General features: G+C 41.6%; 1 protein-coding gene across 32 annotated transcripts in view; it reads right to left on the bottom strand.

Moving 5' to 3' along the window:
* Nucleotides 1-26,576, bottom strand: part of OBSCN (obscurin, cytoskeletal calmodulin and titin-interacting RhoGEF) — a 146,109-nt gene that overhangs the window by 110,321 nt on the left and 9,212 nt on the right. For 30 of the 32 annotated variants that reach the window (XM_047729456.1, XM_047729434.1, XM_047729440.1 and 27 more), the window contains exons 9-11: nt 25,736-26,011; nt 4,128-4,403; nt 2,938-3,213 (exon numbers count right to left, since the gene is read on the bottom strand). In XM_047729456.1, coding sequence (XP_047585412.1) covers nt 2,938-3,213; nt 4,128-4,403; nt 25,736-26,011 — 828 coding nt within the window. The remainder of the gene's footprint in view (nt 1-2,937; nt 3,214-4,127; nt 4,404-25,735; nt 26,012-26,576) is intronic. The other 2 variants (XM_047729436.1, XM_047729435.1) reach the window with 2 other exon arrangements.

Here is a 26,576-nt window from a genome sequence, read left to right on the forward strand (position 1 = left end):
TTCCTCACATCTTTGCCAACACCTGAGATTGCCTCTTTTCTAAAACCGCATGACTCCCAGTAAACTCAAGTGCGTACACATAGACTCTCAGAGAGTCCGTGCTGTGAAAGCAGCCAGCCATGCACACAATCACTGGCACAACCCAAGTGAATGCTGGCCTATAGCATGCAGGCACCAGGCACCATGGTAGTGGCTAGAAACATGACAGACTGCACCCAATCTACTGAGGGAGACAGGCAAGCACATCAGTCATGACGGCAGTGATACCATGCTTGGGTGTAGTTAAACAAGGCCACACATGTGAGAGAAGGGATGGACGGGTCCCTTGGGCTCTGGGGCCAGGGCAGACCTCTCCGAGGAGTGATGAATGACACAAGATAGACAGCTTTGATTCAAGCATAGGGCAGACATTCTAATAGAGGGGAGCCCAGGGCCAGGCTCTTCTGTAAGGATGCTGTGGAGTCATTGAGGATGGTCTAAGAGAGCCACTCAGGGATGTGGGGTCCCACTGGCCCTTATTTGTCCCCTAGGGACACTGCTGTGTCTGGGCAGGACATGATAATGACAATGCAGGCACAGCACAGCTCCCAAAAAAACAGGGAGACCACCAGTACGTGCACACTTGTGTGCATAGAGGGGTGCAGTTAGAGGAGGATCCAAGTCTCCTGGGAAGAGGGACCATGTAGAATTGAGCTGCCACTCAGCCATGTTCCCCTCAAGGGTCTGATGAGTTCTGAAGATGCTGGACACAGGAGACTGTGAAGCCCCGCAGAAAACCTCTGAGCTCCAGAGCAGACAGCACACTCTGGCACCTTGCATTCCAGGGAAGATTAGCACTGAGCATCTGCTGGGAAAGGGGCCTCACCCACACCTAAGCATCTGCAGGAATTTGGGGAAGACCATGCCCAGAATTGGGGCCCACCAGAGATGGAAGGCCCTGATCAAAACTGCAAGGGGGCCCCGAGGCAGCATGGTCCTGGAATGAGCTGAAGTTTGGCTGCCTTCTCCCCACTATCATAGGAAGGAACAACCCTCTTTCTGGAATAAGATAGCATGATCTATACCCAACAAGTTTTCTCAAGCAATGTCTGACAATCAGTGGAAATGTTGCTTGTGTGTCAAGGAAAGGAGTAAATAGAAAACCAAAAAAAGGGACAATATCAGATGATGGGTTATTATGCTTTTTCAGATGGGATATACCCATGATTAATACTGTTTTAAAATGAAACTTTAAAAATAAATCAACCATAAGAAATTTACTACAGAGTCTGGAATCTATAAGAAATCAATCAGATGGAAATTATATCACTTGAAAATAGTCAACACAGTATATAAGTGAGTCAGATATACTCTAAGCAGAACAGAATATTAGGGGATTTTAAGGCACGTCAACAAAACACACAAAATAAAGGAGAGAGAAAAATAATTAAGAGGCAGAAAGAAAGATGCATATGAGACATGTGGGGAAACACAGAATGGTTAAATAAAATGTAACAGAACTTGGGACAGAGAGATGGGACAGAACAGAGATAGGCCAAGGATAGCCTATGGTTGAGGAGAACATAAACCCAGACACCCAAGATGATCTGTGGCCCCAACCAGGACGAATAAAAAGGAAACCACACCTAGGTTCATCAAAGTAAAACCGCTGAAAACTAAAACCAAACGTAATATCTTAAAAGCAACAGGAGAAAGGAAGGAAGGAAGGAAGGAAGGAAGGAAGGAAGGAAGGAAAAGAAAAGAAAAGGAAAAGAAAAAAAAAGTCCTTGAAGCAACATAACAGAACTGACAGTTGATGTTTTAGAAGAAAATATGGGACTCAGAAGACAATGGAATGATATCTTCAAAATGCTAAAATACATGCCATTGACTCTTAACAACATAGGGGTTGGGGTGATGAAGTCTCATGCAGTCAAAAACCTGTGTTTAATTCAACTCCCCCAGAATGTAACTACTGATAGCTTACTGTTGACTAGAAGCCTTGCTGATGATTCAAACTTGACCAACACACAATTTGCTATATGTGTTATGTATTACAGACAGAACTCTTCAGTGAAGTAGGTTACAGGCAAGAGAATGTTACTAAGAAAATTGTAAGAAAGAGAAAGCACATTTACCATACTGTACTGTATTTATTTTAAAAATCCACATACGAGTGGACCTGTGGAGTTCAAACCTACGTTGTTCAAGAGTCAATTGTATTTACAAATTACAAAATTGTATTTATAAATTACAAAAAAAGCGCTATTAAAATGTAATGTGATTCCCCGAGAAAATATCCTCAGAATTAAATGTAAAATAAATACATTTCCATATAAGAAAAAAAAATAGAGCCTGAGAAGACCAGCTAAAATAAATACTGATGACAGAGTTCTTCAGGCAGAAAAGGTAAACAAATAATCTCAGAATATGGGGTCCAAACCCTGGCTCTGTGGTTTTCTGGCTGTGTAAATTTTGGCAACTTATAGAATTTTCTTAGCCTCATATTAAAATGCAAATAATTGGGGTGCCTGGGTGGCTCAGTGGGTTAAGTATCTGCCTTCGGCTCAGGTCATGATCCCGGAGTCTTATGATCGAGCCCTGCATCAGGATCTCTGCTCAGCAGGAAGATTGCTTCCCTCTCTCTCTCTCTCTGCCTGCCTCTCTGCCTACTTGTGATCTCTCTCTGTTAAATAAATAAAACCTTCAAAAAAAAAACCAAAATAAAATAAAATGGGAATAATCAGAACTCCTCCTCTGAGATTGTTGCAATGTTTGCCCAAGTGAAAAGATAAGAAGCACTCATAAAATACAATCATGGTCATGTAATTCATACCTGCTGGCTGCTGCTTGGGAAACTTTGTGACCAAACAGGACATGAGACGTCACCTGCATGCACCCCCACTCTGGATAACTACTGTGCTCTAAGGAGCATAAGAAAGACCTCAAGGAACCCACCTGTGACGTCCAGCCGGAAGGACACCTTCTGGCCCCCAGCCTCGCAGCTATACTCCCCAGCATCTGCCTTCCCCGCGGGCTGCACCACCAGCCGCCTGCTGCAGCCCTTGACCTCCATGTGCACGTTGGAGCTCGCACTCAGCTTCTTCCCGTCCTTGTACCACGTCACCTCTGTCTGGGCCTGGGCCACCTCACAGCTCAGGGTGGCACTGGCCCCTGCCTTGGCCTTCACTTCACTGTGTGCTGGCTGCTCCTTGGCAAACACCATGGAGGGCTCTGGGGACAGAGAGGGACACACGTGATTGAAGATATCATGTCTGTTAGGAAGGCAGCACTGGGGGAAGAAGTACTGAACCAGGAAGCAGAGGGAATGGAAACTTCTCCTGTGTCAGCTCTGTGTCAGCTGTGTCATCTGGAGAAGCCCTGTAGCCTTCTCAGCAATAAGTAACACAATTTATGTACCTATTCTGTAACTACTGTGTGAGGGCTTGTTCAGGTGGGGACCATACATTCTACCACTGGTCCTCACGGACTGTCCCAGCTCTATGTTGCCTGAAGGAGTGAAGACCCTAAATTCTCCCTTTCCTCAATGTGGACTGTTCCAGGGGGTCCCTAACTCTACCACATCTCCTATGGGCTGTTCCAAGTGGGGACCACATATGACCACTGTTCCACATGGCTGTTCCAGGTGAGAACTAAACATTGTACCATTGTTCCGCCCAGTTTCTCCAGGTGGGGACCACACGTTCTATCACTGCTCCACGTTGGCTGTCCCAGGTGGGGACCACACATTCTATTACTACTCCACGTGTGCTGTCCCAGGTAGGAACTACACATTCTATCACTGCTCCATGTGGGCTGTCCCAGGTAGGGATCACACATTCTATTACTACTCCATGTGGGCTGTCCCAGGTGGAGGCCATACATTCTACCACTGCTCCATGTTGGCTGTCCCAGGTGGGTATCATCCCTGGAAAACCAGTCATGGTTCATAGGAATTAGCAAACCTTTCCATGTACACCTTCCTATCCAATTTCTCTTGGCTCAGCCACATGTATGAGAATCGGAGGCCAAAGGAGGGACATGTGAAAAGTTAAGTCCAATGGAAAGAGCTCCAGAGTCTATCTGGACTCTATGCTTATCCCACCATCACCCTCGATCAAGACTAGAGTTTAACCAAAAGAACTGACCTGTGACGTCCAGGCGGAAGGACACCTTCTGGCCCCCGGCCTCGCAGCTGTACTCCCCGGCATCCGCCTTCCCCACCTGCTGCACCACCAGCCGCCTGCTGCAGCCCTTGGCCTCCACATGCACGTTGGAGCTCGCATTCAGCTTCTTCCCGTCCTTGTACCACGTCACCTCTGTATGGGCCTGGGCCACCTCGCAGCTCAGGGTGGCACTGGCCCGCACATTGGCCTGCACCTCCCTGAATGCTGGCTGGTCCTTGGCAAACACTAATGCAGGTTCTGGAGACAGAGAGGGACAATCAAATATCTAGACCTGAATGAAGGCCCACCCTTTGGATCTCAAAACCAGGATGGCTTGGCCACAAGCCCGCCCTGTTCCTGGCTCCCTCTACACAGAAAACCCCACACTCAGAAAACACATAAAGCAAGAACAGGTTAGTTTTCATAATCTGAAGACTCCAGGTCAAATAATTTCCAGGTAGGTATGTGTTATGATTCAGGATTTGGCATTTAACATCTGTGATCCCATAATTATCCTAACAAATGGAGGCATACCTGCACATCAAACCACAGGTATTTTCAGGGAGAATTTCTTGTGCACTGTCACCAACAATGGGTGATGTCCAAGTCACAAGAACACAGACACAATGACTCCTAGTGCAGTCTGTCACTTCTAGTAATCCAGCCACCATCCGTATAATGAAAGCCCTGGCTTGGGGACTGAACATGGTTTTTATTAGCTTACTTCTCTGGATCATATTACATTCTTCCTTTTGACATATATCCATCAACAATTTTTTTTCCAGCAGGGTTTTGTAAATGGTAAGTTCTCTCCATTTACCTCCTGAAAACATCTTTATTTCACTCAAACTTTTGAATGATAGTTTAGCTGGATACAGAATTCTGGTTGACAGTCATATTTCTCTAGTACATTGGCGATGATGCCTTCTTTGTGCTCTTCATTGCTGTGGACAAATCTGTGGAAGGATTACTGTTTTCCCATTCATCTTTACTCTTCTGTGGTTCACTGTGATGTGTCTAGCTGTGGATTTATTTTTCCTACATTTCCCATGATCACTTGGGAGTCCTGAAGCTTAGGATTCACATCTTCAACCCCTACTAAAATTTCTCTGTGTGATTTCCATCATAATTTTTTCTTCTCATTCTCTCCAGCCTCTCCTGGAAATCCTTTGGACACACCTGTGGCCTATAGCTTCTCTTCTCTACCTCTGCCCTTCTCTCTTATTTTTTTAAATCTCTGTGTTTCCCTCTGAATAACTTCCTCAAATCTATCTTTCAGTTCAGTGATTTTGTCTCCAGCTATGTCTAATTTGCTATTTATCACTCCACTAAATTGTTCATTATAAATGTGTTTCCCAATGAAGCTTCATTTGCTTCTTCTTTGAATCTGCCTGTTCTTCTGATTCCTACTTATCTTTTTTCTTACTTTATCAAATCTCTCATATTACTCATTTTAAGTATGCTGTTACATCATCTGAGGTCCCTGGGTGGTCTAGCCCTCATCTTTTCCCTTCTATATAGGATTATTCCTCCAGTGTTTAGATGTACTTTACTGTGAATCTGACATGGTTTCCTCAGCCAGTGGTATTATTAAGTGTGGCTTTGGCGGTGGGGTAATCCTCCTGATATTCACTGTTGCCAGGCACTCCAGGAGTGCCACTGGCCTGGAGCCCCACTGGTAGGTTAACTTCTCAGTCTGGGTTCCTTAGCATTATAAGTTGAAATCTCATTCCCAAGTGAAAAATAGGCTTCCATTTCTTAGGGGAGCTTTTCCCATCTAAGCCGAAGCAGAAATACAAGTGCCCTGTGACCTCCCTGGGCTGCAGGAGATTGCTTTTCTGGTCCATCTTTTTTTTTTTTAAGATTTTATTTATTTATTTGACAGAGGGAAATCACAAGTAGGCAGAGAGGCAGGCAGAGAGAGAGAAGGAAGCAGGCTCCCTGCTGAGCAGAAAACCCCATGTGGGGCTCTAACCCAGGACCCGGGATCATGACCCAAGCCGAAGGCAGCGGCTTAACCCACTGAGCCACCCAGGTGCCCCACTGGTCCATCTTTTCTTTAATGATGTGGTTCTAGAAGGTTTCCATCACTGTATGCTGATCTCCATCTCACTTCCTATTTGTTCTCATGCGTATTGGCAAGCTGGTGGTGTAAGTCAGACCCAGGTCCCTGGGACCCAAAGCCCCCCACAGTAGCAACAGTGCACCAAGTCATCACCCACTGCTTTCATTTCTCAGTGCCTCCTCTTTTCTAGCACCTGGAAATGTCCCTCTTTCTCCTTTCCAGTCCAGATATTAACTTAACCTGACTTTGTTACATTCGGCCCCACAGTTTCAGATGTCCACAGTAGGAGAGTTTTCACACTAGAGAAGTCCAGATGGGGTGCTTTTAACTCTAACTTTCCAATCTCATCTACTAGGGACTTTTTGCTTCAGGAACTCCTCTCTAACCTTCCAATAGTCAATGGAAATCTTGGCTTTTGGCCATCAGAGCATAGGTATTTTCAGGGAGAATTCATATATATATATATAAAATCTAAATAAAATAGAATAAATAAAATCTAAATAAAATAAAATCTAAATAAAATCTAAACCATATATATATATGGTTTAGATTTTACTTTTTGCCTTCATCTTTTAAATTTAAATTTAATTAACATATAATGTATTATTAATTTCTGAGGTCAGTGATTTATCAGTCTTATATAATACCCAGTGTTCATTATGTCATGTGCCCTCCTTAATGTCCATCATCTAGTTACCCTACTTTCCCACCCACCTCCCCTTCAGCAACCCTCAGTGTGCTTCCTATGATTAAAAGTCTCCCTCTTATGGTTTGTCTCCCTTTCTGATTTCATCTTCTTTTAAATTTTCCTCTATTCCCCTATGATCCTCTGTTTTGTTCCTTAAATTCCTCATATAAGTGAGATCATATGATAGCTGTCTTTCCTTGATTGACTTATTTTGCTTAGCATAATACCCTCTAGTTCCATCCACATCATTGCAAATGGCAAGATTTCATTTTCTGATGCCTGCGTAATATTCCATATATACCACATCTTCTTTATCCATTCATCTGTTGATGGACATCTAGGCTCTTTCCATAGTTTGGCTAGCGTGAACATTGCTGCTATAAACATTCGGGTGCACATGCCCCTTCGGTTCACTACATTTGTGTCTCTGGGGTAAATATGCAGTAGTGCAATTGCTGGGTTTGTAGGGTAGCTCTATTTTCAACTTTTTGAGGAACCTCCATGCTGTTTCCCAGAGTGGCTGAACCAGCTTGCATTTCAAAGATAATTCTTTATAAGATATCACCAAGAATGGGCAATATCCTTGAGTAATAAGATTTTTAATTGGATTTTTAATATTTTTAAAAGGCATAAACCCGCAGTATAGATGGTTCTATTTTTATGTCTTAAATGTATTTTTCATGGAGAAAAAAGATAAAACATCCAGCTGGCTGACTTTCCCCTGGAGCAGGTGGCTGGATGGAAGACAGTGGTCTTCAACAACCAGTGCAGTGGCTGGCCAGGGCTGTAGTCAGCCTCCATGTCACTGGATTCTCTCCCCACCCCTCTGGGCCTCTCCTTATATGGTCCCAGCTCTCCCAGGATCCTAGGGGTAGGTCCCATTATCATCCACTCCCTCCACGGTACTTCTTTTCCCAGTCCCTCCCACAACCAACATGCCAACAAACACTGAGTCTCCCTTACCAGACCAGCATCAACTGAGTACCATGCCCAGACAGCCAACCACCCCCTGGACATCCCAGGCTAGCTCATCACCTACTTCTCCCAGCAAATCTGCTCCTGTCCACCTGCCATGTCTCAGATGGTGGCCCCTCAGTCTATGTGTTCACCCAAGCTTGTAAGACTCACCAATATCACTGTTTCTCAGCCCACACCCACATAAGTACCACTTCATACACTCCTACACCCTCTCCATCCCTTCAGCCACCACCTCTGTTTGACCCAGACACCTCCAGAAGCAAAATCTCTGTAGGAAAATGTCTCCGGGGGCCACAGGGGTTCAGTGGAATCCACATGCTTCCTGTGGATGTGATGCCCATCTGAGCTCCTGCCACATCTGCCCTTCCAGCCAACAATAACATTTCTGGAATCATTTTTACAGCCATTGAGGCTACTACCAGAATTCTGAGAATGGATGAGTCCTCACAAATGCTACCATGTGAAGGCAGAGAGCACCTAACCACACAGGTGACTATCACCCTCAGCCGCGGCCAATAGGTACACACCTTTCAGACTTACAGTGAGGCACCTGCCACTCGTTTTGTGGCCCCAGACTCAGCTGCATCCTCAAGTTAGGGCCACACCAGGTCTCTGTTATTTCTGAGGCTCACTCCATAGGAATCCTCCCAAACTAACTGTGAAGGAAACTGTGTCTTCGATAAGCATGTCACAAAATCATTCCTGATCACGCTGTGTGTGTATGCATCTATGTGTATATGTCTATGTGTATATATGTGGGGATTATTATGTATGGTTGTGTGTGCATGAGTGTATGCATGTTAATGCATGTGTTGTTGAGAGTATATGTGTTTAAGTGTGCATGCACATATGTTTGTGTGTATGTGTGTCTGTGAGTATGTGTGTTGAAATGTGTGCAAGGGTGTATATATGTCTATGCATGTGTATAGGTCTGGGTGTGAGCATGTGTGTTTAAATGTGCATCCAGGAGGAGTCAAGATGGCAGAGAAGTAGCAGGCTGAGACTACTTCAGGAAGCAGGAGATCAGCTAGATAGCTTATCTAAAGATTGCAAACACCTACAAATCCAACGGGAGATCGAAGAGAAAAAGAACAGCAATTCTAGAAACAGAAAATCAACCACTTTCTGAAAGGTAGGACTGGCGGACAAGTAAATCCAAAGCGATGGGAAGATAGACTGCGGGGGTTGGGGCCGGCTCCCGGCAAGCGGCAGAGCACAAAATCAGGACTTTTAAAAGTCTGTTCCGCTGAGGGACATCGATCCAGAGGCTAACTGGGGTGAAGCCCACGCATGGTCAGCATGGCCTCAGGTCCCGCAGGGTCACAGAAGGATTGGGGGTGTCTGAGTGTCACAGAACTTGCAGGTATTAAAATGGGGAAGCTGACTACAGAGACAGAGCCGAGGAGTGAGCTCTCATCTCAGGGTTACCTTGACTGGTCGCAGGCTCGGTGAGCTTGGAGCGTGGCCAGAGGCCAGGGAGACGGGAGTAATGGGGCGCTATTCTCTGAGGGCGCACTGAGGAGTGGGGCCCTGAGCTCTCAGCTCCTCCAAGGCTGGAGCCTGGGAGGCCGCCATTTTCATTCCCATCCTCCAGAACTCTACGGAAAGCACTCAGGGAACAAAAGCTCCCGAAAGCAAACCCAAGCAGATTACTCAGACTGGCCCCTGGTAAGGGCGGTGCAATTCTGCCTGAGCAAAGACACTTGAGAATCACTACAACAGGCCTCTCCCCCGGAAGATCAACAAGAAATCCAGCCAGGACCAAGTTCACCTACCAAGGAGTGCAGTTTCAATACCAAGGAGAGCAGTGGAATTCCAGAGGAGGAGAAAGCAAAGCACGGAACTCATGGCTTTCTCCCTATGATTCTTTAGTCTTGCAGTTAATTTAATTATTTTTCTTTTTCAATTTTTTTTCTTCTTCGGCTAAATGTTTTTTAACTTTTACCCCTTTTCAACGTTTTTTAACTAGTTTATCTAATATATATATTTTTTTCTTTTTTATATTTTTTCTTTATTCGTTTTCTTTAATTGTTTCTTTTTTCTTTCTTTCTTTCTTTCTGAACCTCTTTTTATCCCCCCTCCCCACGATTTGGGATCTCTTCTGATTTGCTTAAAGCATATTTTCCTGGGGACTTTGCCACCCTTTTAGTATTTTACTTACTCCTTCATACACTCTTATCTGGACAAAATGGCAAGGCGGAAAAATTCACCACAAAAAAAGAACAAGAGGCAGTACTGAAGGCTAGGGACCTAATCAATACAGACATTGGTAATATGTCAGATCTAGAGTTCAGAATGACGATTCTCAAGGTTCTAGCCGGCCTCCAAAAAGGCATGGAAGATAATAGAGAAACCCTCTCGGGAGATATAAAAGCCCTTTCTGGAGAAATAAAAGAACTAAAATCTAACCAAGTTGAAATCAAAAAAGCTATTAATGAGGTGCAATAAAAAATGGAGGCTCTCACTGCTAGGATAAATGAGGCAGAAGAAAGAATTAGCGATAAAGAGGACCAAATGACAGAGAATAAAGAAGCTGAGCAAGAGAGGGACAAACAGGTACTGGACCACGAAGGGAGAATTCGAGAGATAAGTGACACCATAAGACGAAACAACATTAGAATAATTGGGATTCCAGAAGAAGAAAGAGAGAGGGGAGCAGAAGGTATATTGGAGAGAATTATTGGAGAGAATTTCCCTAATATGGCAAGGGGAACAAGCATCAAAATCCAGGAGGTGCAGAGAACCCCCCTCAAAATCAATAAGAATAGGTCCACACCCTGTCACCTAATAGTAAAATTTACAAGTCTTAGTGACAGAGAGAAAATCCTGAAAGCAGCCCAGTAAAAGAAATCTGTAACATACAATGGTAAAAATACTAGATTGGCAGCAGACTTATCCAGAGACCTGGCAGGCCAGAAAGAGCTGGCATGATATATTCAGAGCAATAAACGAGAAAAACATGCAGCCAAGAATACTATATCCAGCTAGGCTATCATTGAAAATAGAAGGAGAGATTAAAATCTTCCAGGACAAACAAAAACTGAAAGAATTTGCAAACACCAAACCAGCTCTACAGGAAATATCGAAAGGGGTCCTCTAAACAAAGAGAGACCCTAACAGTAGTAGATCAGAAAGGAACAGAAACAATATACAATAACAGTCACCATACAGGCAATACATTGGCACTAAATTCATATCTCTCAATAGTTACCCTGAATGTTAATGGACTAAATGCCCCAATCAAAAGACACAGGGTATCAGAATGGATAAAAAAAACAAAACCCATCTATATGTTGCCTACAAGAAACTCATTTTAAACCCAAAGACACCTCCAGATTCAAAGTAAGGGGGTGGAAAACAATTTACCATGCTAATGGACATCAGGAGAAAGCAGGAGTGGCAATCCTTATATCAGATCAATTAGATTTTAAGCCAAAGACTATAATAAGAGATTAGGAAGGACACTATATCATACCCAAAGGATCTTTCCAACAAGAAGATCTAACAATTTTAAATAACTATGCCCCTACCGTGGGAGCAGCCAACTATATAAACCAATTAATAACAAAATCAAAGAAACACATCAACTATCATACAAGAATAGTAGGGGACTTTAACACTCCCCTCACTGAAATGGACAGATCATCCAAGCAAAAGATCAACAAGGAAATAAAGGCCTTAAATGACACACTGGACCAGATGGACATCACAGATATATTCAGAACATTTCATCCCAAAGAAACAGAATACACATTCTTCTCTAGTGCACATGGAACATTCTCCAGAATAGATCACATCCTGGGTCCTAAATCAGGTCTCAACCGGTATCAAAAGATTGGGATCATTCCCTGCATATTTTCAGATCACAATGCTCTGAAGCTAGAACTCAATCACAAGAGGAAATTTGGAAAGAACCCAAATACATGGAGACTAAACAGCATCCTTCTAAAGAATGAATGGCTCAACCAGGAAATTAAAGAAGAATTGAAAAAATTCATGGAAACAAATGATAATGAAAACACAATGGTTCAAAATCTGTGGGACACAACAAAGGCAGTCTTGAGAGGAAAATATATAGCAGTACAAGCTTTTTTCAAGAAACAAGAAAGGTCTCAGGTACACAACCTAACCCTACACCTAAAGGAGCTGGAGAAAGAACAAGAAAGAAACCCTAAACCCAGCAGGAGAAGAGAAATCATAAATATCAGAGCAGAAATCAATGAAATAGAAACCAAAAAAACAATAGAGCAAATCAACGAAACTAGGAGCTGGTTCTTTGAAAGAATTAATAAGATTGATAAACCCCTGGCCAGACTTATCAAAAAGAAAAGAGAAAGGACCCAAATAAATAAAATCATGAATGAAAGAGGAGAGATCACAACTAACACCAAAGAAATACAGACAATTATAAGAACATACTATAAGCAACTCTATGCCAACAAATATGACAATCTGGAAGAAATGGATGCATTCCTAGAGACATATAAACTACCACAACTGAACCAGGAAGAAATAGAAAGCCTGAACAGACCCATAACCAGTAAGGAGATTGAAACAGTCATCCAAAATCTCCAAACAAACAAAAGCCCAGGGCCAGACGGCTTCCCGGGGGAATTCTACCAAACATTTAAAGAAGAACTAATTCCTATTCCCCTGAAACTGTTCCAAAAAAATAGAAATGGAAGGAAAACTTCCAAACTCATTTTATGAGGCCAGCATCACCTTGATCCCAAAACCAGACAAGGATCCTATCAAAAAAGAGAACTACGGACCAATATCCTTGATGAACACAGATGCAAAAATTCTCATCAAAATACTAGCCAATAGGAATCAACAGTACATTGGACCACGACCAAGTGGGATTTATTCCAGGGCTGCAAGGTTGGTTCAACATCTGCAAATCAATCAATGTGATACAACACCTTAATAAAAGAAAGAACAAGAACCATATGATACTCTCAATAGATGCTGAAAAAGCATTTGACAAAGTACAGCATACCTTCCTGATCAAAACTCTTCAAAGTGTAAGGACAGAGGGTACATACCTCAATATTATCAAAGCCATCTATGAAAAACCCACCGCAAATATCATTCTCAATGGAGAAAAACTGAAAGCTTTTCCACTAAGGTCAGGAACACGGCAGGGATGTCCATTATCACCATTGCTAATCAACATAGTACTAGAAGTCCTAGCCTCAGCAATCAGACAACAAAAGGAAATTAAAGGCATCCAAATCGGCAAAGAAGAAATCAAACTATCACTCTTCACAGATGATATGATACTATATGTGGAAAACCCAAAAGACTCCACTCCAAAACTGCTAGAACTTGTACAGGAATTCAGTCAAGTGTCAGGATATAAAATCAATGCACAGAAATCAGTTGCATTTCTCTACACCAACAACAAGACAGAAGAAAGAGAAATTAAGGAGTCAATCCCATTTACAATTGCACCCAAAACTATAAGATACCTAGGAATAAATCTAACCAAAGAAGCTAAGAATCTATACTCAGAAAACTATAAAGTACTCAAGAAAGAAATTGAGGAAGACACAAAGAAATGGAAAAATGTTCCATGCTCCTTGATTGGAAGAATAAATATTGTGAAAATGTCTGTGCTACCTTAAGCAATCTACACATTTAATGCAATTCCTATCAAAATACCGTCCATTTTTTTCAAAGAAATGGAACAAATAATCCTAAAATTTATATGGAACCAGAAAAGACCTCGAATAGCCAAAGCAATATTGAAAAAGAAAGCCAAAGTTGGTGGCATCACAATTCCAGACTTCAAGCTCTATTACAAAGCTGTCATCATCAAGACAGTATGGTACTGGCAAAAAAAACAGACACATCGGTCAATGGAACAGAATAGAGAGGCCGGAAATAGACCCTCAACTCTATGGTCAACTAATCTTCAACAAAGCAGGAAAGAATGTCCAATGGAAAAAAGACAGTCTCTTCAACAAATGGTGCTGGGAAAATTGGACAGCCACATGCAGAAAAATGAAATTGGACCACTTCCTTACACCACACACAAAAATAGACTCAAAATGGATGAAGGACCTCAATGTGAGAAAGGAATCCATCAAAATCCTTAAGCAGAACACAGGCAGCAACCTCTTCGACCTCAGCCGCAGCAACTTCTTTCTTCTGCTCCATATCACTCGGCATCAGGGAAATACAAATCAAAACCACCATGAGATATCACCTCACACCAGTCAGAATGGCTAAAATTAACAAGTCAGGAAATGACAGATTCTGGTGAGGATGCAGAGAAAGGAGAACCCTCCTACACTGTTGGTGGGAATGCAAGCTGGTGCAACCACTCTGGAAAACAGCAGGGAGGTTCCTCAAAATGTTGAAAATAGAACTACCCTATGACCCTGCAATTGCACTGCTGGGTATTTACCCTAAAGATACAAACGTAGTGATCCGAAGGGGCACGTGCACCCGAATGTTTATAGCAGCAATGTCTACGATAGCCTAACTATGGAAAGAACCTAGATGTCCATCAACAGACGAATGGATAAAGAAGAAGTGGTATATATACACAATGGAATACTATGCAGCCATCAAAAGAAATGAAATCTTGCCATTTGCGACGACGTGGATGGAACTAGAGGGTATCATGCTTAGCGAAATAAGTCAATCGGAGAAAGACAACTATCATATGATCTCCCTGATATGAGGAAGTGGAGATGCAACATGGGGGGTTAAGGGGGTAGGAGAAGAATAAATGAAACAAGATGGGATTGGGAGGGAGACAAACCATAAGTGACTCTTAATCTCACAAAAAACTGAGGATTGCTGGGGGGAGGGGGTTGGGGAGAAGGGGGGTGGGGTTATGGACATTGGGGAGGTATGTGCTATGGTGAGTGCTGTGAAGTTTGTAAACCTGGCGACTCACAGACCTGTACCCCTGGGGATAAAAATATATGTTTATAAAAACAAACAAATAAATAAATAAATAAAAATAAAATAAATGTGCATCCATGTAAAAGTGTGTGTGCATGCATGCACACCTGTCTGTGTGTGAGATGATCTGCCACTGGTTGTGCCAGGAAGAAGCCTGTGGAGCCCTCCATGGTCACTCTGATCCCACAACTGAGCCAACACCATGAGGACCCCAGCTACACAGTGGTTTGCCTTCAAAATTGACCTGAGTGAGTTGCAAATATCACCACAAGGATGTTTAGGATTTGTCCCACACTAGAAACACCATCTTTGGGTCCATCTACCTAAGTACAAAAAATTAAAAGCCATATTTTTACAAAAACACCTGTGGTTGGTCCACCCTGTCTTAGTCACCAAATGCAGCCACAGGGCCATGGAGTTTGTCTGAAGGTTCTCAAAGTAAGCAGCAGCAGGCGGACTGGGGAGGACAAAAACCAGAATTCAAAGTCCACCAAACCAGAAGTGAGTCCACCTTCTCCCACTTGCCTGCACACAGGGCAGCCCAATATCCAGAAGCAGGTCCCTCCCCCTCCCCTAGAGCATAGGGAAGAGAACCCCAAATGCTCAGAGATAACTGAAGACACCCCATGTTTTCTCCATGCTCTTACACCCTCGCCCATCAAGATCAGAAACATTCAGAACACTGAGGATAGAGAACATTGTTCTTCAACTGAAGGAGGACCCACTGATCTTTCTTTTTCTATCCTCCTGTAGGTGCAGGGGGGACTATGGTAAGCAGGTCCCAAAGCAACATGCCTACCTTTCCAACCAAAGAGAACATGAGGTTGTCAAGGAACCCCAGGGCTCACCCCTGAGCCACTTGTGAGTGGATCTGACCCCAATCAGCAGGCCAAAGACCTCGAGCTCTGAACTGGGGCACAGGCCACTGGGCAAAGCCACAACAAGTACTAGGTGGGCACATTCAGTACAGATGGAAATGGTACTGCAAAGACTCTGGAAACAAAACAACCCCTGGAAGGCTGGCAGGAACCTATCACTGGAACTCAGCAAAGTTTATTTCCAGCTTTAAAAAAATCAACATTCCTCATTAGATATAAGGGAGACCCACAGTTTCAAAACATAGAATTCATTACATCCAGAATGCTATCCAAAATAGTCCCCTGAAACTCTCAGGAAACTCTCAGTTCATATGCCTGCAAGAAGAGTATTCACAGACACCAATGTCAAAATGACACCGCAGCTGGAAATAGCTGACAAAGACTTTCAAGCAGCTATTATAAAAATGATCCAAAAAGAGAAAGCTAATGTTCTTGGAAGGGATGGAAAGACAGAAACGCTCAACAAAGAAAGAAAAGATATAAAGAACTGATATACCTTTTATAAGTAGAAAAATATAATAACTGGAATAATTCACTCAATTTCTCAGTGGCAAAATCCAGACAACAGATGAGTGACTGGACTTGAAGATAAATCAATAGAAATTAACCAATCTAAGCAAGAGCAAGAAAGGGACCTGTTAGATAGAGACTCAGGAACCTATGGGATTAAACTAAAAGGACTAAAATTCATGTCACTAGTCCTAGAAAGACAGAGGAGTGTAGTTAAAAAATATTTTCAAGGGGCGCCTGGGTGGCTCAGTGGGTTAAGCCGCTGCCTTTGGCTCAGGTCATGATCCCAGGTCCTGGGTTCGAGCCCCACATCGGGCTTTCTGCTCAGCAGGGAGCCTGCTTCCTCCTCTCTCTCTGCCTGCCTCTCTGCTTACTTGTGATTTCTCTCTGTCAAATAAATAAATAAAATCTTTTAAAAAAAAATATTTTCAAGAAATGATGCTTGAGGGATGCCTGGGTGGCTCAGTTGGTTAAGTGTCTGCCTTCTGCTCAGGTCATGATCTCAGGGTCCTGGAATCGAGTCCTGCATTGGGCTCCTGGCTCAGCAGGGAGCCCACTTCTCCCTTGTCTGCCCCTCCCCCTGCTTGTTCTCTATCTGACAAATAAATAAATAAAATAAAAAATAAATTAAAGTTTCTACAAAAAAAGAAAGAAAAAGAAAGGATGGTTGAAACTTTTTCAAATTTGGTGAAAGACATCAACCAGATTATAAGAGCCCAGCAAATCTTGGACACAAAGAAATCCATGTCCAGACACACCATTTCAGAGCCACTGAAAATTAAACAACAAACACTCTTGAAAACAGCCAAAGAATATACACACATGACTTGTGGGGGGATAATTTGAATTACTGTGATTTTTCTCATTGAAAATTAGTCACTAAAAGAAATAATCATTGGTCCAGGATTCTGTATCCAGCAAAATTATCCTTCAGAAATGAAGATGAAATAAAGACATTCTGCATGAAGGGAAGCTAGGAAAGTTCACTGTCAGCAGATCTGCTCCACAAGAATTTCTATGGGAAATGACATTTAAGGAAGATTCAGAGCATCAGGAGTGAAGGAAGACCCACATAAATGGTAGATGTTTGGATGTTATGGACAATGAATTGTCTGCCCAACCCCCCCTCCCATGATCTGTGTGTTGAAGTCCTAACCCCCAATTTTGGATATAGAGCATTTAGGGAGTTAATTATGATTAAAAGAGGTCCTAAGGGTGGGACCCTAATCCAATAGAAATTTATAAGAGAGAGACACCAGAGAATTCTCTTGATCTCCATGGGCCCACAGAGGAAATGATGTGTGAGGATACAGCCATCTGCAAGCCAGACAGGAAGGTCTCACCAGCACATGCCCAAGCTGGTACCTTGATCTTAGGCTTCTAGCCTCCAGCACTGTGAGAAAATAAATTTCTGTTGTTAGGGCAGCCTGAGCTGACTAATATGTTGGGTAAACAAAACAGACTATTCTCCTGCACAATTCTTCAGACTATATTTGGCAATTGAAAGCAAGAATTATTACATTGTTTGATGAGGCTGTCAACGCTAGACATAATACATAAAACAACTAATAACATAATGACATAATGGTGGGAGGGTAAAAGGACCTATATATTGATAAAAGTTCTACATCCCAACTGAAGTAGTAAAATAATGATTCTAAGTAAGTGGTGAGAGTTGAGTATGTTTAACATAATCCCTACTGTGAGCACACAAAAGTAGACACAGAACCACAATGGATAAATTAAAATGGAGTACTAAAAACTTCCTAAGTAACCCAAAAAAGGCAGCAAAGATGAGAAAGGAGAACCAAAAATGAGAAAAAAGTGGAAATAATAAAATAGTAGACCTAAATCCAAATGTACCAATTATTGCATTAAATGAAAATAGTGTAAACACACTGATTCTAAGACAGAGATTTTAAAAAATCTTTTTTAAAATTCTCATTGAAATTTTTAAAAATTTCAACTTTTTTAAAAAGTTGATTTAAAAAATTACTCAACTTTGCGTTATCTACAAGAAACTCACTTCAAATATGGGTAGGTAAAAACAAAAGAATAAAAAAATACACGTAATGCAAACACTAATCAAAACAAAGCTGGAATATTTATATTAATATTTTATTAAAATTACATTAATATTATTATATTAAAATAAAGTAAATCTTTGAGCCAAGAAAATTACCAGAAATATTATAAAGACAAATGAGTTAATTTATAAAGAACATGTAATAATCCCAAATGAGTAAGCCCTTAACAACAGAGTCAAAATATGCAAAGCAAAAACTGACAGAACTGCAAGTAAAAACAGAAAGTCCACATTTATAGCTAAAGACTTCACTCTTCACACAACAACTGGTAGAATTAGTAGACAGAAGATCATCAGGGGTATAGAAGAACCAACCCATTAACCAGCATGACCTAACTGACATTTGCAACGCATTCCACCCAACAACAGCAGAATATACCATCCCTTCAAGTATACATGGAACATTTACCATGTTGTAATGGCAACTTAACTACAGACCATACTGAAGTTAAGAAAAGAAATTTCTAAAAAAATTTTTAAATTGAAGTAATACAAAGTATGTTCTCTGACCAGAATGGAAGTAGACTAGAAGTCAATAACAGAGAGATAAGAGTGAAAAAAAGAGAATACTTGGAGATTAAACAGCACACTTCTGAAAACTACAGAAATCAAAGAAGTCTCAAGGGAAGTCAGTAAGTATTTTAAACTGAACAACAATTAAAATAAAAACATATCAAAATTTGCAGGATAAAGTTAAAGCAATAATTAGGGGGAAATTTACACTACTAAATATTTATATTAGAAAAGAAACTTTTTAAAAAATAAATAAAAATTTAAAAATAAATAAATTGGCAGCATTGGAGGGTAAAAAGAAAAGAAAAACTTTCAATCAGTAATCCTTTTTTTTTTCCACCTTAAGAAATTAGGAGCAAAATAAACTCAGAGCAAGCAGAAGGAAAATTAATAAAGAACAGAAATCAATTAAATTGAAAAAATAGAGAAAATCAATGAAAACTATATACGGTTCTTTGAAAAGATCAATAAAATTGATAAATCTCTAGTAAGACTAATAAAGAAAAAAGAGAGAAAATCTAAGCTAACAATATCAGGAATGGAAAGGAACATCACCACAGAACCTGCTGACATTAAAAGTATAATAAAGGAACACTACAAACAACTCTATGCACGTAAATTAGACAAATTTGAAGAGATAGAACAATTCCTCAAAAATTACAAACTACTAAAATTTGCCCAAGAAAAAATAGGTAACTTGCATAATTTCACCTCTATAAATAAAATGTTTTCAAAATTTAAACCTTCTAAAGGAAGAAATATTTAGCCCAGGATGACTTCACTGGTTTAATCAGGGAAATAACTTTAAGAGAAGAAATTAAAGAAGGAAGAGAAATCACATCAATTCTACACAATCTCGCATAGAAAACAGATGAGAAGGGAACCCTTTCCATTGCCCTGAGGACAAAGCCACACAAATACATATATGAATACTACCAACCACACTTCCTCAAGAATATAAATATAAACATACTCAATCAAACAGTAACCCATTGAATCAGAAATGTGCAAAAAGAATAACACACTGGGTGTTATACACAAACAATGAATCATGGAACACTACATCAAAAACTAATGATATACTGTATGGTGACTAACATAACATTAAAAAAAGCACACAACGAGATACCCTCTTACACCAGTTAAAATGGCAAAAATTAAAGAGTCAGAAAACAACAGGGGTGCCTGGGTGGCTCAGTGGGTTGGGTCTCTGCCTTTGGCTCAGGTCATGGTCTCAGGGTCTGGGGATCGAGCCCTGTGTTGGGCTCTCTCCTAGGCGGGGAGTCTGCTTCCCCCCCCTCTCTCTATGCCTGCCTCTCTGCCTACTTGTGATCTTTGTCTGTCAAATAAATAAGTAAAATCTTTAAAAAAGAAAAAAGAAAACAAAAACTGTTGGTGAGGATGTGAAGTGGGGGAATGGTTTCCCATTGTTGGTGGGAATGCAAGCTGGTACTGCCACTCTGGAAAACATATGAAGGTTCCTCAAGATGTTAAAAATAGAGTTACCCTATGACCCAGGAATTACATTACTGGGTATTTACCACAAAGATACAGATGTAGTGAAAAGAAGGAGCACCTACACCCCAAGTTCATAGCAGCAATGTCCACAACAGCCAAACTGTGGAAGGAGTCGAGATGCCCTTCAACAGATGAATGGATAAAGAAGATATGGACCACATATACAATGGAATATTATCAACCATCAGAAAGGACGAATACCCAGGTTTTGCATCAACATGGATGGGACTGTAGGAAATTATGCTGAGTGAAATAAGTCAAGCAGAGAGAGTCAATTATCATATGGTTTCACTTATTTGTGGAGCATAACAAATAGCATGGAGGACAAGGGGAGTTAGAGAAGGGAGTTGAGGGAAATGGGAAGGGGAGGTGAACCATGAGAGACTATGGACTCTGAAAAACAATCTGAGGGTTTTGAAGGGGTGGGGAGTGGGAGGTTGGGGGAACCAGGTGGTGGGTATTGGAGAGGGCACGGATTGCATGGAGCACTGGGTGTGGTGCAAAAACAATGAATACTGTTACGCTGAAAATAAATTTTAAAAATTTTTAAAAAAGAAATAAGTCAAGCAGATAAAGTCAATTATCATATGGTTTCTCTCATGTGTGGAACATAAGGAATAGCGAGGAGGACCATACAGGAAGTGAGGGAAACCTGAATGAAAAGAATTAGAGAAGAAGATGAACCATAGGGGTCTATGGGCTCCATAAAACAAACTGAGGGTTACAGAAGGGAGTGGGGTTGGGGGATGGATTAGCCCAGTGATGGGTATTAAGGAGGGTACCTGTGGTGATGAGCATTGGGTGTTATATGCAACTACTGAATCATTGAACACTACATGAAAAACTAACGATGTACTATGTGGTAGCTAACTGAACAAAAAGAAAGACTGACTTCCTTCCCTCCTTTCTTCTTTCCCTCCTTCCTTATTCTTCAAGCCTGAACAGGCACTCACACAATGCAAATGGCCTTTTCTCCATCAGTATTTGTTGAAAACAATCACAGGCAATTACGAACATCATGGCTGCCCAAGGTGGTAGGTATCAGTTGAGTAAACAACAGGCTAACAAATCAGCTTAAAAGGAAAAGCTGCAAGAATGTCTATGTCCATAGAGGGCTTTGGAAAGCTCTGGCACATTCCTGGGCATCTAGAGGGCCACAAATATATATATATTCAAGAATCATTTGAGGAGGCCCTAAACTCACACTGTGGGCTAACCTTGAGGACGTGAAAATATGATTGTAAACTGCCTAAGTTGTATATGCATGTACCAACCAGAACTGGGAGGCTTACTGGTTACAAGCATCTAAAGACACCACTGTAAAACCATTAGCTAACCAACCAGAGACTTCAGGGGTTCAACACAGTATAAAATGCAGACTTCACAGAAGTAATTCAGAAAAGTCACTGAACACACAAATAGAAACAAACACCAACAACTACAAAGTAGGGAGGGGGTTGGACAATTTGAACTAAGTTCCTACATAATATTACTTAATATTCCAATATCAACAAAGAATTATATGACATGCAAAGAATCATGGTCCATTACAGGAAAGGAAGCTGTCCAACAGAATCTGTCCCTGAAAATGTCCAGAAATTGTTTCACTAAACAAAGTCTTTAGGTCAGCTAGTTTAAATATGCTCAGAAAATTAAAGGAAACCATTTCTCATCAAGTAAAGAAATGTTTGAGAACAATGTCTTACCAAATAGAATATCAATAAGAAGATATATTTCTAAGACTACATAGAAATTCTACATTTGAAAAGTGTAACTGGAATGAAAATTCACTAAAGGGGTTCAACTTCTGATTTGAGCAGACAGAAGAAAAAAAAACTCAGCAAACTTGAATATAAGTCTCATGAAATTACCCAGTCTGAGGAGCAGAAAGAAAAAAGAATGAAGAAAATGAACAGAGCCTTAAATCCCTGGGGGGCAACATACACACAGGGAGATTTAAAGGGAAAGGGGCAAAGAGAATATTCATATGAGTGCTCCTACCAAGAGTGACAGCTGATGTCCCTTCAGAAACCATAGGGGCCAGAACTTAGTAGGTGATTTTTAAAGTGCTCAGGGGAAAACAAAAACAAAAACAAAAACAAAAACTATCAACCGAGAACTTTATATCTGGCAAAAGCATCCCTAAAAATGAAGGAAAAATTAATACATTCCCCTTCAAATAAATACTGGTGATTTTGTTGCTACTAGAACTGTCCTGCAAGAAATGCTAAATAGGCATTTCAGGCATGGATGAAAAACACTGACAATAACTTGAAATTATATGAAAAAATAAAGAACAGTAGTAAGTGTAATTACGCAGGTAAATGTAAATGCCAGTATTGCGGCATTTTTTTAGTTTTTAACTCTTTGGGTTTTTTTCCCCATATGATCTTAAAACACAAATGCATAAATAATAATTACAAAACTGTAAAGTTAATGGACTGAAGTTAGTGTATAAAGACAAATTTTGACAATACCAACATAAAGCTGCACTTTGTGTAAGGACACAGAGCTGTAAAGGAACAGCTCTTTTATTTAAACTAAGATGGTATAATTTTAAACTTGAATATTACAAAGTTAAGATATTAATTGTGATAACCACTAAGAGTATCCACTAAGAAAAAACTAGATAGATGATAGATAAATAGCTAGAAAGAGCCAATGTTATATATATATAATATATACAAAGTTATAGTAAATATATACACTTAATACATGAAACACCAGAAAAAATCAATTAAACAGAAAAAAGATAGAAATGGAAAGAATAAGGAACAAAGAACATACAACATATAAAAAAACAAACACCAAAATAGCAGAAGTAAGTCTTTCCTTGTAAGTATTACTTTAACTATAAATAGATTCAATTTGCTAATTAAAAAGTAGAGATTGGTGAGATAGATTTTTTTAAAAATACATGCTGTCTACAAGAAACTTACTTTAGATCCAAAGACACAAATAGACTTCAAGTGAAAAGATACTTCTTACAAATAGTAACCAAAGAGACCTGGGGTGTTTATACTAATGTCAGGCAGAACAGACTTTAAGGCAAAAACCATAGGAAACATTATCTATTGATTGATAAATGCATCAATTAAGGACATCATAAATTGATAAAAGGTTCATTTCACCAAGAAGATCTCACAACTGTAAACATAAGCACAACACACAAGAGAGACCAAACTGCATGAAGTGAAAACTAACAGATCAAAGAGAGAAAAAGATGTACAATAATAGTTGGAGAGTTCAGTGCCCTGCTTTCCATAATGGACAGAAAGATGGACAGGAGGTCAGTAAGGAAACAGCAGTACCTGCCAGGTAGACCCAGCTGACTCAACAGAACTCTCCACCCACCGCACCAGAAACAACCAAACAGAACGTTCTCTGACACAGACCATGGGTTCGGCCAGGAAATGAATCTCAGTAATTGTAGAGATGGAAATCATACAGGCTATCTTTTCCAACCACAGATGAGTGACACTAGAAATCACTAATAGAAGGAAAACTGGAAAATCCACAAGTCTGCCAAAAGTAAACAACGCACTTTTGAAGAAGAATTGTAAGGAAAATTAGAAAATATTTTGAAATAGTTGGAAACGAAACCACAACACACCAAGACTAATAAAATGCAGTGAAACCAGTGCTCAGAGGAAAATTCATAGTTATAAATTATAGGCCTATGTCAAAAAAGATGAGCACAAATCAATAATCTAACTTCACACCTTAAGAAACTAGAAAAAGAAGAGTAAGTGGAACCCAAAGTTGGAAGAAGGAAATAAAGTCTATAGATGAGATGAATGAAACAGAATAAAAAGGCAAAAGAAAGAATGAAGGACACTTGAAAAGATCAACAAAATTGACAAACCACTAGCTAGACAGCTAAGAAATTTAGAGGACTCAAATTATTACAGCAAAAACAATTGTGGGGACACCAGTACAGACCTTACAGAAATACAAACCATGGTCAGAGAACACCATCAACAAGCGAATGCCAACAAATTCTAGATGAAATTCCCGAACTCATAGGAACACACAGGCTACCAAAACTGACCCCAGAAGAAATAGAAAACCTGAACAAACCTACAACAAGTAAAGAGAATAAATCAGTAATCAAAAACAAAATAAGAGACATCCAGACTGCAAATAATGAAGTAAAACTATCTGTGCAATACAGGGGATACTTTTTTGTATCTAAAAAAAAAAAAAATCCTCAAGAATCCACAGATAATTAATAGGTGAATAAACCAGCTCAGCAGGGTTGTAGGACACAACAGCAATATTCAAAATTAATTCTATTTCTGTATATTAGTGATGAACCTTCCAAAACTAACATTTAAAATATAATTCCATTTAAGGAAACATCAAAAAGAATAACATACTTACCAAAAAACTCAACAAGTCTTCTACACTAAAAATTATAAACTACTGATCCCGGCACTGCCTGCCTTGAAGGGGACATGTCCAGAATCAGGGTGCAGCCACCTCATGTGGGCACAGGGAGGTCCCAGGACACACACAAGCCCCTCAGCAGACCCACACCGCCCACTTGACCACAGGCCCACCGTCTCCACCCTCGAGGTCCCACAGCCCAGACAGTAAAGCCAGGGTCTCATTTTTCCAGGCTATCTGCAGTGGGGTGTGGCCATCAGAGCTGTTTTAAGCCACTGAGTTTGTGATAATTTGTTGCACAGCAATAGAAAATGACCCAAAAAATACTCCCTGCAAGTTCTTCCCATTTGAAATGTGATGGCTGGAGCTGTGGAAGCCATCTCATAACCAGGAGGCAATAAGCACAATGAAGGTCCTTATTTTGTACTCAGGGTGGCAGAGAACTAGAAGCAGACAGAGCCTATGTTCCTGTGGTGTCCCTGTGGGAGGCTGTTAGAAACAGTCCCTGATGAGTAAAGCCTCTCTATGTCCACACCCTCAGCAGTGGGGTCTACTACCTCCTGACCTGGAAACCAGGGTGTGTGAAGCAGAACGTGGTGGTGGTCACGCTCTGAGCACAGACCCCAACAAGCCCGGTAGCACCTGCTGTTCCCTAAGGGAAACAGAGCCACCATGGAGACACCATGGAGACACACCTGGGGCAGAGACACCAGGAGCAAAGAAAGGGATCCCAGACACAGGAGTGAGCCCAACCAACATCGTACGGAGACAAAGGCTTGCCATCTGGCTAGACCCATGCACTGAAGCCCTGCTGGGACATCGGACGCATGGACGAGGCCAGGTTGGATACTCCTGCCCCAGCCCACATTTCATGGAGCAAAAAGAAGTGGTCTCACTGAGCCCTGCCCGAACCCCTAACCACACAGCCAACTGTCTCCACAGTTTGGGGGTGTTTGTCAGCTGGCGCTAGATAACTGCCTGTTGTGGGCCTGACCCAGCTTCCTCCCAAACACCTCCTCCAGGCCTGTTCCTGGTATGTCTACTGACCTGTGAGGTCCAGGCGGAAGGACACCTTCTGGCCCCCGGCCTCGCAGCTGTACTCCCCGGCATCCGCCTTCCCCGCGGGCTGCACCACCAGCCGCCTGCTGCAGCCCTTGGCCTCCATGTGCACGTTGGAGCTCGCACTCAGCTTCTTCCCGTCCTTGTACCACATCACCTCTGTCTTGTTCTGGGCCACCTCGCAGCTCAGGGTGGCACTGGCCCCAGCCTTGGCCAGCACCTCCCTGCGTGCTGGCTGGTCCTTGGCAAACACTGCAGAGGGCTCTGGGGACAGAAAGGGATGCATGGTCAGAAGCCCCACTGAGGGAAGGTTCCCAAGTCCTGGAGCCAGGCAACCCTGGGAATCCTTCACAGTCAGGTGCTGCCGGTAGAGCCCTCCTCGGGCACAAGGGGACCTGATGCCCTGTCCCCTCCAGGGCATGGGGGGAGCAGCCTCTGAGAACCATGATGGACAGCCAGGCTAGTGCCTAGCGACAGAGAGAGGGAGGCCTGGGAGCAGTGACCGAGTCCCAACTAAGGGCCAGGACTCAGCATCTGCCAAGAGGCCCCACAAGCTTCTAGCAAGAGCCAGAGCCATAGGCATCCAGACCCCGAGTCTTGTCTGCCTCACTTCCTCATCTTCAAAAGGACAAAAAAGCTACAAGTTTCCTTCTTATCTTTTATTTTCCATGCCCACATCTTTTTTCATCTAAATGTTAGTTCTTTGGGAGGTTCCTCTTCCCAACTCTAAGAGCAACGGCCCCTCCCAGGCATTCTTGGAAGAAAGGAAGGGCTGGACAGCCTAGCCTCACAAGTGCTTGATGCAGCCAGACCTGCTCCCCACCCAACA

The sequence above is a fragment of the Lutra lutra genome, chromosome 5 (genome assembly GCF_902655055.1).
Source record: "Lutra lutra chromosome 5, mLutLut1.2, whole genome shotgun sequence".
Taxonomy (NCBI): Eukaryota; Metazoa; Chordata; class Mammalia; order Carnivora; family Mustelidae; genus Lutra; species Lutra lutra.